Below are 13,080 nucleotides of genomic sequence, written 5' to 3' on the forward strand. Positions count from 1 at the left end.
TTTATACAAACAAAGCATGGCCACCAGTCTCCCGGCAAGTAAACAACTGCTACCCCTACAAATAATGGGTAACTGCTTTGTTTAAAAGGCATGTTTTCAGGGATATGCCTTGCTTGTATCCATAAAATTAACCGGACTAACAGTTACGAGGAAGAATTAAAGATGCCATAAAACTGCAACACGCAAGCTAGTGTAAAAGGTAGAAGTATTTTGCCTACAGCTAGAATATCAAACGCCCTAATGAGATATGTTAACACAAAAGAAGTACATTTAGGAGAAATCTAAAAAAGATGTGTTTATTTTCTGGGTAGATACAGATGAATCCTGAAGATGATGTTCTTCACCCTTCTACTTCCACCGCAAAGTACATCGATCAGGCAAAGAACAACAAAGGATAAGACAGTTTGCTTAAGTGACAGTAACATACCCCTCTAGCAACTTTCTTGATATACATATATCTGGCAAATCAACAGGAGCCAAAGTACAGTTCGGGTTATAGCAGATCATACATCAAAACAGAAATAGCCTAGGAAGCTGCATCTTGATATTTCATTAGCAATTTTAACAGCGTTTCTATTAATGAATGTTTCTGTCAATTACAGCTACAGGAAGAGCTGTTTAAACACAGATTTATATTAAAAATTACACAAAACAACATGCTTTTTTGAGTTTTTATTGAATGCAATATTAACAATTTCATAAACAACTAAAGCATAAAAGACTCTCTCTTCATGATGCTTCCAATCTTCTTTTCCTCCATTTTTCCACATAGAACTTGAATGTCTCCTATAAATAGAATGGAATAAAGAAGTTCAACATTGTTTCAACTGAAAAGTTACTAATTCTGAACAAAGTCTAATGTCCTGACAAAAGCAAAATCTATTATTCTCTGTCATGCAAAACTGGATCTGTATTGAAGTCTGTATAATTAAGAGAAATACCAGAGAGAGAGAATAAAAGGAAAAGGAAAACCTTGCCAAAAATGCATAATGAAGCTTCTATTACAAAATGCAATAATATAATCAATTTCATTTTAAAAATGAAAATACTTTTTAACTGCAATCTGCAATTGTGTCACAAAAAATTATGAGATGCTTTTAAAGACCAAACTGCATTAGAGAAAAATTGAACAGGGCAATCAGAAAATGAATCATTTCAGTGACTTTGAAAAAACGCTCTTATTTCCACTAGCTACATATAAGAAACAGACATTCTAGGTTTTTAAATTTACACAGTCCAAACAAAAATTCAGATTATAAATTATTTGCAGAAAAAAACTCCACAGCTGTTAAAAGGCCAACCCAAACGTTTTATGCCAAAATTTTCTCCAATTCTTTGCAAAGCAAGAAAAGAAAATCACATTTATCATGAAGCAATATGGAGAAACAGCATATAATCAGGTCTTTACAGAACGATAGAAAAACACTTATTTTAAAATATAAAGAGTGGCTAGAAAATGGCAATAAAAAGTTTGCTTAGAGAGGGAAAATATAATGAGTCTTTAAAGGCTGCTTCGCTAAAATGGTACTAGTAGACTATTAGTCAAAGGAATGATGTGAAACAAGTATTTACAGACTTGACAGATTTAGTGTCATGCCACTTGTCACCCTCAAATAAGATATATTTGCACAGTTGCATATATCTGTTGGCAAGGCAGCTAGAAGCAAAGCTGCCATAGAAAAGTAAGTCCTACAGTTCTAAAATCCTACCTTACTAAAAGCAGCAACTTGTACTAGATACAAACCAGGTAATTAATGACAATGAAAACCCATTAATTGTTAATGAAAGACACATTCTATAAGCCTTTTAAAGTTCAATCGTTTAGATAAATGCCCCAAGGACATTTGATAAAGGTGCACCTGTAGATGAGTGCCTGATAAGGATCAGGTAGTTTAAATATCAAAAGCCCCAAGAGGTTTTATTTCCTCAAGTGAAATCCAACGCAAGATTACTATAGCTCCTACAACTCTCAGTACTTCACACATTACCTCCTTTGAGGAGTCTCTGCAGAGATCTAATCCCTATGTAATTATTCAGGTTTTTTTGTTAACATTGAACATAACCAGTTCTGCAGATCTATTTCTTAATTAGGAAATACTCACAGGAGGTTCAGTGAAGGGGACAGGCTCTCCTACTTTCTTCAGAAAAGCTGCTAAAGATTTCAGAGATAGCTCGTGCAGCTGTATATTCTTCGCTTTTGTTCTCTCATACACAGCCTTTACAGAAGCAACATCCCCATCCAATTCTGAGGAAAAAAATAAAAACCACAAAACCCCCCAGTGGTTAAGTGTTCCTCTTTTCACCTGTACCCATGATGTCACACACTCCTACTATTTGCCAAAACATATTCTAAATATTTTAATATAAAATATTCAAAATATTCTGGATATTCTTCATAACCTACTGACAATTCACATAAGAGAACAGAACATACAGCCATTCTAGCTTTCTTTTTTATTTGAGTCCCATCTCACTTTTTGTTTTCCATACAGTCACCTGTACAATCAATTATCTTGATTCCTTCAAGAGCAGGCTCAAACCACAAAGGAGGAGGAGCCGCACAGTGAGAACACACCACACTAGGATGCGAGATACAGAGCCACACACCTCTTTCTGAAGCAAATGATAACAAATAAAAACAAAAGCCACCCAAGTTCAGCATGTGAGAACTCTAGAACAGAATTTAATTCCCTTAAGTAAGGGCAGAATATTGTTATGGTTACAGGTGCTGGCTACATCAAAACTGTAACCTAAAGGAACAAAGAAAACAAAGGTCAGAAGCTCATTTTAGGACACAAAGAAAAACCCATTTCATCCTATTGAGGAGGAGAAAATTTTTTGCTGACCCACTAACACTATTACAAACATTAACTGCTTAGGTAACTAATAACATTTTGCTGGATATTCCATAAAGGGCACCACCCCCTGCAACAGGTTCTATCTAATCCATTCTTCACTTAACACACTATTCACTTCAGGCTGTAGAGGAGTGGAGCGTATTTCTCCTTCCTCTGAAGTGGGAAAGGGGAGAAACTCCTCCTTCTACGTTGACTTTTCTGCTGCTCAGACATTTGCTTGAGAAGCATCAGGATGAAATTAAAGTGACCCCTGACAGTTTCACTGTTGTTCCTCAGAGTCCTAGAAGTAGTACAACAGTTCCTAGCACCTTGTGAACAACAAGGAAGCCATGGTGTCCAGCTAAATTAATTTTGTTGCTTGGGAAAATGCAAACACCTGCAGTATGGGAGCAGTCTCAGGTTATTACTTGTTCACATTTGGAAACACCATCTTCACAACCATCGGGGCTACAAAAACAATAGTTCTTAAAGAAAAAAAAAGGCTTTAATTATGCAGAAATGGATAGCTTGTGTCCCTTTCTCATGAGAAAAAGCTTCCCACTCACATCTGGCAAGTGGCTGAGCTCCTTTTTGAATGTGGGAGGCTTCTGTGGAAACTGTATGAAGCAATGGTTTAATGAAAGCCTAATAGAGATTGTTAATTTTCTATTTCTTTAAAATAGATGTATTTACTGTATGGAAAACAAAGAGCTAATACTTAGATTGCGTTTAATGGCCCACACAAGTGTGATTTTACATATTTCCTTTTTCTGGAAGGTATAAAGCAAAGAATTATGCATCTCACCAGATAAAGGAAATCTAGTCCTGGCAGTGGATCACATCTCAGAACAAGGGAAGGAGTAAATGTCCCTTTACTTGTTCAGTCATGGATGTCTGATACATGATCAGACTTCTTTCAGCTGTGATCTGTATTTTACTCTGTCTTTGCTAAACACATAAACAATTATAATTTTATTTGTCCGTTTATTTTGATAACTAGCAACAGTAACCAATTGTCATAATAGTACTGTGTTATCTTTCATTGCCCTTTCTAACTGATTAAAATTAACAATGGGCCTCACAGGAGAATCATTTTTTCTCTAGAAAGTGATGATACTACAAAGTTGGACTTGGCCCAAAATAAGAAATCATGTTTTAAAGCTTACTCACAGAAAAATGAAAAAAAAACAAACAATCTTTTATTTGAAAGATCTTATTTCTAGCCCTCTTGGTTAGAACACAACCTAAGCACTGCCTTCTAAATTTCAGTTGTGCTAAATATTTTGGTAATGATCATTTTAACAGCCAAATGAAACTAACATACTCACCACTGCAGAAAGTATCCAAAATGGAAGAGAAGGGATGAGGGGAAGAGCTACCTAAATTGCTGTTCATGTGTACAGGTCTGTACATCTTATACATGGTGGAGACAGAACCTAGTATGATTTGTCTGGCCCAGCCCTGGTATATTGGGTCAAGTAACTGATGTGCACTCTTCTACCTGATACAGGAGCGGAATCACTGTCTCATACAGGCGAGATGCTTGTGCAGAATAAACTGGAACAGCTTTTGAAACTCTTCATGCTGGTACTGAATGTCTCCTCTAGAACTTGCTATGAGCCAGCTACTTCTCTGCCTGAAGAAGATTCTCTGCAACCTCTTTATGAAATTGTTGTATTATGACGCAGTTGGAAAGGATACTGAAAAAATTAATTAGTTCCCTCATGGAATTTTTACTGAGGTAAAAATCAGTGAAGGGCTAATGATAGTGTAGAGCAGCAAGTACAGTGCTGGTAACAAAAGGGCATTTTTTTGTTTTATAAAAACATGTTAAAAAACTTACCCTGCTGTAAATGAACCTATGGGACCAGACGATTTTGGTAGTGATTGCTGTTTTGAATGTTACTAAGCAAGTGAATTTGCTAAGTTAGATACTACATCATGAGAACTTCTACAAGTTGATTCAACTACAGTAAAGTTTGTATTCCTTTAACACCATAACTTGGATTTGGGCTTGAAGTGTTTTAGTTAACTGTTCCTATTTATCTCCTCTGTGACAGACTGGAGCACAAGAGCTTCTGTCAATTATATCTTTCTGCTTGTAACACATGTGAAAAATATTTACTCCCTATAATAAAACTGGAGGACCATATCAGAGTACACAAGGCAAAGGACGCTACAGCACAGAGACGCAAACTTCCAATACAGTGTTGCTATAGGGGCTACATGTCCTCATTTCTCAAGAGTGAGTGTTGCAAATAAACATATTTACATAATCAACTTGATTCTTTAGAGCTGTGCCCCTCTGACTTCAACTATAAAGAGAACTGGTTAGCACTTCAACTATTTAGGTAAATCCAAACAAAGGCATCTGGAATATTAACTTTGGCTAAATTAAAACAGGTATAAAGAATCTACACTAATAAAAATAAGGTCCTTGCACATTACTGATAGAACCACGATTTTGAAACACACACATAAAAGGACCTAATATACTTATTACATGTTCCCAGGGAAAAAAGCTACATTAATTTTAAAAGCCATTCATTTCTAGAGTGTTTCTCTCCATCGGTTAGGATGGATTCTTTTTTATTCCATGAAGCCCCTACTGAGCCTCTATTGTAGCAGTATCCTTTAATCTAATACAGCTACTTTTGTAAAGGATTCAAGGCTTGGGTCAGTTGATTGCTCTTCCAGCCTATCCAGCTAGGATAGCATACAGACCCAATAGACTTAAAACAACAAAACTCCCAGATAACCACCCCACCTCTTTGTGGCTCAAACTTTAAAGCAAGTTGGACAGCATAGATCCTACTCCCCTTTCTAAGGGCTTCCGTGACTCTTCTGAATGTCTCAAGAGTTCTTACTAAAAAACCATTTCAAGGAGAGTAAATTACCATAACACCTCATGAGGTAACGGTATGCAACTTCTGCATCTAGATGCTCTGGCATCAGTTCCAGAAGTGTCTCGATCTTCTTTGCCTATTAAAATAAATGCACAGACCAAAAGAGCATTAAATTCAAATCTTAAATAACAAAATAAAATTGTCAAAATCAGTATAATCATTTTAGGTCTTTTTAAGTGATATGAACTCTACTGATAACAAGAAATGGACTATGCAACTGAAAGTAGACATAACAACTTACTTCCCAAAATTTCGTATGCAGATAAGAAATAGTCCAAGAAATCAGGCACAGAATAAAACAAACAAAATATAGGACTAAAACCCGTACTCAAGAAGCCTAAACATTAGTTTCTCAATTTTTTTTGAAAGAAGCAATTAATGTATTAATGAGAACAAGCCGGGATTTCAACCAATTTAAAAAAAGTGTAAACCACTCAGTAGCCTACACTGACCTAGAGGTCAACAGTAGCTATGATCTTAAAAGAAGTAAGACCACTAACTAACGTGCTTAAATTTGGATCCTCCCTCCCTCAACCCCTGATTCCAGTCTCAAAAACTCTGAATTAAAAAAAATTCTAGAAATTAGCATCTTTTTCACATACTACTGACTTCTAAGTGTTATTAAAATTCCAGCTTGAAAAGCTAGAGAATTTCAGGGGTCTTACTTTCTTCTACACACACCAAAAGATGGTATTTATCAACACCATATTTATCACCATCACTTCAACAGAAGAACTTTTAATCTATGAGTATATCTAACCGCAATTTCCACAAAACATAAATGTGCATTTTCCATCATTTGAAAAGTATGTATCCTAGTTTGTGTATTAAATGTCTCCTGATGCTGCTGCTCTACAAAAGAGAAATCAATGTAGTTTTGCACGTGTGTGTGTTTTCGTTTTTTGTTGTTGTTGTTCAGTCTTGGGGTTCGGGGTTTTTTTTTGGAGGGGAAGGAGGGTTGGTTGGTTGGTTTGGTTTTGTTTTTTTTTAACTTTGAGGGGGGCATATGGGCAGGGAAGGACAGGAGGAAGCACATAAATGAGAACATTTTGAATTATAGGGAATAAGCCAGGAATCTAAACAGATGCTCAAACTAGATATATGCCCCAAACACCATAAAAAGTGATATAAAATGTCTTTTAGTGTAAACAGAAGCATTTTATCATTAGAGAGAGCCTGAGGTTTTAACTTGCATTTGTATTCATACAATGTAGTCAACAGAATAAGTACTTTCAGGTTGCGATACTGAACTGGATAGTGCAGTAAAACATTTAAAGCACAATGTTTGCAGGATAACATAAAAAATGCAGGAAATTACTGAGACAATAGAAAAATATTAACTATACCTTCCTTTCCATCATGCTCCATAAAGTAAACTGTTGCTTTAAATGTAACTAGCTTTGCAAATTAACCTCCCCCCTCCTTGAGAAAACTGATAAAGCTATTAACTGTGAAGTTCAAGATCCCAAACACTTCAACAAAGGTTGATGAAATAGTATTTTGCTACATATGTAATGATATAAATGAAAAAAAAATTATACCTGTCCAGGTTTAGATGCTGATCTAGCCATAAAATTCACTAAAGTTCTCTTCTCAAGTAACGCACCACACCTCTAAAGAAAAAGAAATAATTACTGTAGCAGTCATGAGTAGATTAGTGATAAACAAAATGACTAAGGTGAAAATTTCCAGTTACAGATGTTTACAATCATATACTAACATATTTACAAGGTAAATTTACAAGGTAAATAATTGACCATTATTTTGAAAAAAGCCACCCCTGACAAAGGAAACAAGTTCATTTCATGCAGTTTTGGTAAACATTGTTTTTAAAATGATAGGTATAAAGTTTGTTTAAAACAAAAGGGGAAAGAATAAAACTAATACTTCAACATACCACAAAATGTGGTTTAGGACTGCAAAAGAATGAAAAAGAAAAACACTATTCCTCTCCAATTATACTGCCAAGCATTCACAAGTGAGCTAGGGATCATAAGGTTAATTATACATTTAATAAGGTGTCAGGGAGATAACTGCTCGTTTCTTTATAAAAATTAAAATGTACAAAGCAAGTTCTCTTTAAAGTATAATTACCTACACTTATGCATACAAAGGACTGATTTCAATCTCTCTATTTTATAAAAGGCTTTCACTGCAATAGACAGTGTTTGAGAGAGAGAGAAGTTGAACTTAAAAAAGTTTGAGACAGACCAGATAAATCAAAAATCTATCTTACTTTAGAAACAAGGGTATAATAAAAATATACAAGACAATATTTTAGTGTATGTTCCTCAAAGGTGTCAGCCTTAAAATTCTTACAATGCATGGTGCTTTTTACCAGCTGTAAGATATTTTATCAGTACCAAAATGCACAGGAAGAAGAGAATATTGTGCATATAAAAATACACATACCATGAACTTACTACATTCAATTAGTATTTTAGACGTATGCAGACAAAAAATGTTGGTTTATGCCATTATGAATGTACTATATGTGTAATAAGGTTTGACAGGCTCTCGAAGGTCCAGGTGAAAGGGTGTGAAGCCTCATTCCATCAGGCAAACTGAGACAAAAACATATGCGTAGTGTTCTGACAAAAAAACCAAATTGCTTTATGGTGATAAACAGAGGCAAAACCTGCAACATTTTATTTACTGATTGTAGCCATTGTCACCTGCTGTCAATGTAAGAAATAAGGATGCTCTGAGAGGAAAGACAGTCTAGTTACAGAAATGTTTTCCACAGCCCTCTTTCATGCTGAAATATCAAACTACTTTTGTCAGTAAAAGCATACTTCCTCCAGACAGTACAAAAGACACTATTGCTATTTCTTGAACTTTTAAATAGACTCTTAGATGCATTTTTGAAAGCAAGGATTCTCCATGTGTATACTAATATTTCAGATTATTACAAGCAAAATAATTCATTTAGATTGTAGTTTACTTTTCAAGAAAATAACAATAAACAGTGATTATTACTATCTTCTAGTCACCTATTAGTAGAACACTTCGTCTACAACAGTAGTCAAGAATGTTTAACACAACTGAAAGTTTTTCCAGCACCATATAAAAAAAATTCTCATATACACAGAAGTTTCAACTCAAGTTTATCTGTGAATGTTCACTTCACATAAAGTATTTTAAAATTCTCCACCAACATATAGCGTATACAATTTTATTTCAAGTACATTGTAGAGCCATGAATTTAATTTGATGCTGTTGTAGTAATAAGTTTTGGGAATATATGGATGGAAATTATTCCATGTTTTGAAAAATTTTAAGAACATGCAGATTTTACTTAAAAATGCAAAACCCCCTATCTTCACAAAAGCAAGAAATTGTAACCAATTTTCATTCACTCATTCATTTTCATTCATTTCAATCAAAGAGCAATTAAAAAAATCAGGAAGAGCAAGAGAACTTGAGATTTTTTGTGTTTTGATGTTTCATGCCATATAGCAAGAGGGTTTTATATCAGAAGGGCAGTCTCCTTTTAATTTAATACTCAGATGACCCATTAGACAAAGCAGTAAACAAAGCAATATTCTAGAGCAGGGAATATACAAGTAATACTTCTGCTACAGTGTGAGGTGTAACTGCACACATTTGTTGGTATGCACTCTTCTCAAAAAATGGTCTTGGAGTATCATAAAACATCTGATGGATGAAGCAGAGCTTTTTCTTTAACGGCTTAAAATACTTAGGAACTGGTAAATGAATATATGTGCTACCAGGAGAGGTGAGAAGCCTCAAGCTGAGGCAGGAGCCTACACACACAGAACAACTGTGACTGCTGGACTGCCACCTGTTGGGATGAGCCTCCCTGATGGAGCCTGTTTGTGCACACCGTCAGCAGCAGCTCCCAGCACCCACAGTTCATCCCACCTCTGGCTCAGCTTTGTCTTTAGCTCTGTACAAATGGCATGAATGCCGTTGTCTCATTCCCTGAAGTCTGCTAACTCAGCTGAGACACTGGCCCAGAGACCAGCACTTGCCTTTTAATGCATCTGTGACACTCCAGCACATAGAAAGCAAATTCAGCTCTTAATAAACCTTGAATACAGCATATATGATATAGCAACCAAGTGAAATAAGGTCCATGAAAAGCAAATGTTGCCTGCTTCTGGTTTGCAAACTGTACAGCTGTAAGACTTCATTATATTTACAGCACTTAAGAAATTATGTGAGAAGTTGCAAGGAAATGGTTTGCAAGAAGTAGCTGCTGTCTAGCAGAAAACTTATGAAAGAATACTTGCTTTGGATGGAATTTCAAGCAATATACAAGTCTTCCTTTGTTTCCTTCAGGTTAGTAGAAGACAAAAAACCTTTGGACTCTGGCACCTACTACTACTATTAGTACCAAAGTACTAGCTCATGGTTTGGAATAGTCTAAACTGCGCTCCTGCTACTCACACTATAGTTCAAAAGCATACTAGTACTAGCCTACGCTATACAACACCTCTTTTTGACAATTTCTCAGTTAACCTTTGAAGAGCTCTACGCATTTCTGTACCTCTCTTGTTATGTCATTACCTGTATCAGCGATCTGGCATCATCCACTCTGTCTGCACTGACATATTGAAGGAAAAGATCCGTGACGGGTCTGTAAATTCCAAACTGACTGGCCAGTCGTTCTGCCATCACACCAACTGCAAAATGATGGGTACATAAGGAAAATCTTTGATTGAAAAGCCACTTTTGTAAACTTCACAGAGATGATTTATGCTGACTGAGCAGGTTTTACATGTAATAGCTCTTCCGTAACACCTCTGTCTACTGAGAATATTTAAATATCATTGCAGTTAACTTACATTTTTCCAAAGCTGGTTCTAATCCTTCCTCAGACACCTTTCTTAACAAATAGGAAATACTTCTGACAGCTTGATCAGGATTCTGTGCATCAGAGATAAGCAGAGGCTCAAGGTATTCCACAGCAGCATCAAGGTCATTGCTAGGAAAAGAGATTGAACTGGCTTAGTTTCTGAAATCAAGATTTCTAAACCTAAAGAAGGAATTATATTAAAGTTTTTGTTTTCTGCATTAAGGTTATATTTCCCAGGAATGGCTGAGTACCTATGACTTCATTTGGATATTGTAAAAGCAAATCCATTTATGACTGAATGAATAAATTCACCCATAAGTAAATTTTTTTAATGACCTTTGACTTGTACAAAGTCTAAGTAATGTTGACACAGTTTTTTTCCTCAATAAGAAAGAATAGTTCAGCTAGCTGCTTTAGGAAAATGTGTTCTGCAAATCTAGGAGGCAAAACCAAAACATTAACAGAAGGTATCTGAATAATTAATGCACACAACTCAAGTATTTTTTTTTTTAATGCTATTCAATTAATTATTTACCCGATTTTTCCCATGCCTGCCTTTTTGGATGCAAAAGACAATAGTAACTGTCATTGGGTCAGTACCTTTGTCTAAACACTTTTAATCTTATGGCCTAAGTATAGCAAAAGCTAATAAAATAAGGCAGGAAGTATTCACCAAAGTGTAAACTCTACTTCTAGTATTCTAAAAAGTTCAAATGACATCTCTTATCAGTCCACTCTAAAAACTGATTTAATTGAAAAAGAAGTCGAAGCATGATGAATGCTTTTAGGTGAAGCAGAAACGCAGCACATTTGAAAGCTATGAAAAATGCTTTGAAAACTGTATCAGAAACATGAATCTACCGATAAATGAACAGGTACTAAAGATATCTGTAAGAATCTGGTTTTCATAGTTCTCAAGGTACAGCTTTGCAAGTTATTTAAGAATATATAGGGTGCCTGTTATTTATGCTGCTGCTAAGTCTTTTCATACATCCCAGCTTGTTTCAGTAAGGGAAAAGAAAAGTTGATGCTGCTTAAAGAACCTGTGCCTGCATACAGCAATTGATTTATTTATTCTTGTCACCAATCTGCATCTTAAGAACACAGCATGACTTTTCAACACTTTTGTGACATGGAAATACAGGAAAATACGCAGCTTCCAAGACATATCCTGAAGTATCTCTCCTATTTGGAGTGTTTAGTTTAGGCAAAAGTCAATGCACCAAAACCGTGTGCCAAGGACAACTCAGATCTAAGTATTTACAGGGTCGGTCCTTTATAGACAGACTGTTTTTCAGTGGCTGAAAATATAGTGAGCTCCCTACTGTAACTGGCCTGCAAGGTTCTCCTTCAGTTCAAATCCTCTTGCTGTTCCAAACACTTCAGTGACTATTCTCTCTGGTCTAGCATGCCAGAGGCAATCAGGTATCTATTATGTACTACACAGTTCTACAGCTTTCCTGCCAAGTTAGACACAGGAGCTCTACCTGATGAAACTGGTTTGAAATAAAAGAATATGTAGGATTCCTGAAGACTGCTTCCTGCACAGCACTTTTAAGAAGTTCATGAAGTATGCCCTTTCTCCCAGAAGTGCTTCCCTCACGCAGTTTTACACAAAGGAAAAACTAGCACAGTACCAATGCATCAACTAAAACAAAAATGCTAGGCAGAACACGATACTGAATTAAACAGTTGAACCAAAGAATACTCAGTGTGGGGTAATTATCATGATCTAAGCTGTGGCCTAAAACAGCATAGCAGCCAATTTTTTATAATTCTGAGAAAAAAAAAATCAAAACCAAAAAACAAACCACAGACGAATGTCTGGGTTTCACATTTTGAGGGTAAACACTAAAATATTTTGTCATTTCAACTACTGGAACAAGTAGCGGATTTTTGTTTCCAAACAAGTATTATATGCATAATCTGTGGGTGCCAAGTTCCAAGATTTTTTACATTTATATTGATGGAGTAATTCAACTTTACATTCAGATTTCATAGGGCTTTTGATCTAACACCAAGGAGAACACTTTACATGAGGTGTAATATGTTAGAACACAGGTATCAAAGCGAAATTACACAACCAGAGAAAAGCTTTGCCATCCCCAAATGCTTCATAGCTATCACTGTACTTTATTAAATGATGTTCAACCCCAAATGTGCTTAGGAAATTATATCAGAACAGAACTGAACACTGCTCAACTCACAGAATTTTAACATCTAGTACACTGTAAGAATCGAAACAGAACGAAATGGATAATACAAGTGATTTCCCACCACTTTGCATAGAAGAATTACATATACCAGTCCTAGAAATACTTACTTCTTAATATGAGCCAATGCAACAGCATTAGCTATTAGCGAGGCAGATATACCAACTGATTTTGTGATGTCTTCCAGCATGTTTTTAAGTGCTTGCAGGTTCTTTAAATCTCCTTTTTCTGCCAGAGTATGAGTGAGCACAATAACTGCTGATCTAGAAGCAAGCAAGCCGCTGTCAAGCATTCCTTTTAAA

General features: G+C 35.7%; 1 protein-coding gene across 1 annotated transcript in view; it reads right to left on the reverse strand.

Annotated features, from left to right (window-relative positions):
- Positions 1-710: 710 nt before the first annotated feature.
- LRPPRC (leucine rich pentatricopeptide repeat containing) overlaps positions 711-13,080 on the reverse strand; it is a 150,386-nt gene continuing 138,016 nt past the window's right edge. The window contains exons 32-38 of the mRNA XM_009641573.2: positions 12,889-13,080; positions 10,555-10,694; positions 10,277-10,392; positions 7,285-7,356; positions 5,735-5,819; positions 2,103-2,245; positions 711-786 (exon numbers count right to left, since the gene is read on the reverse strand). The exon at positions 12,889-13,080 is cut by the window's right edge and continues 31 nt beyond it. Coding sequence (XP_009639868.1) covers positions 730-786; positions 2,103-2,245; positions 5,735-5,819; positions 7,285-7,356; positions 10,277-10,392; positions 10,555-10,694; positions 12,889-13,080 — 805 coding nt within the window. The 3' untranslated portion in view covers positions 711-729. The remainder of the gene's footprint in view (positions 787-2,102; positions 2,246-5,734; positions 5,820-7,284; positions 7,357-10,276; positions 10,393-10,554; positions 10,695-12,888) is intronic.

The sequence above is a fragment of the Egretta garzetta genome, unplaced genomic scaffold, assembly GCF_000687185.1.
Source record: "Egretta garzetta isolate BGI_Z169 unplaced genomic scaffold, ASM68718v1 scaffold166, whole genome shotgun sequence".
NCBI lineage: Eukaryota > Metazoa > Chordata > Aves > Pelecaniformes > Ardeidae > Egretta > Egretta garzetta.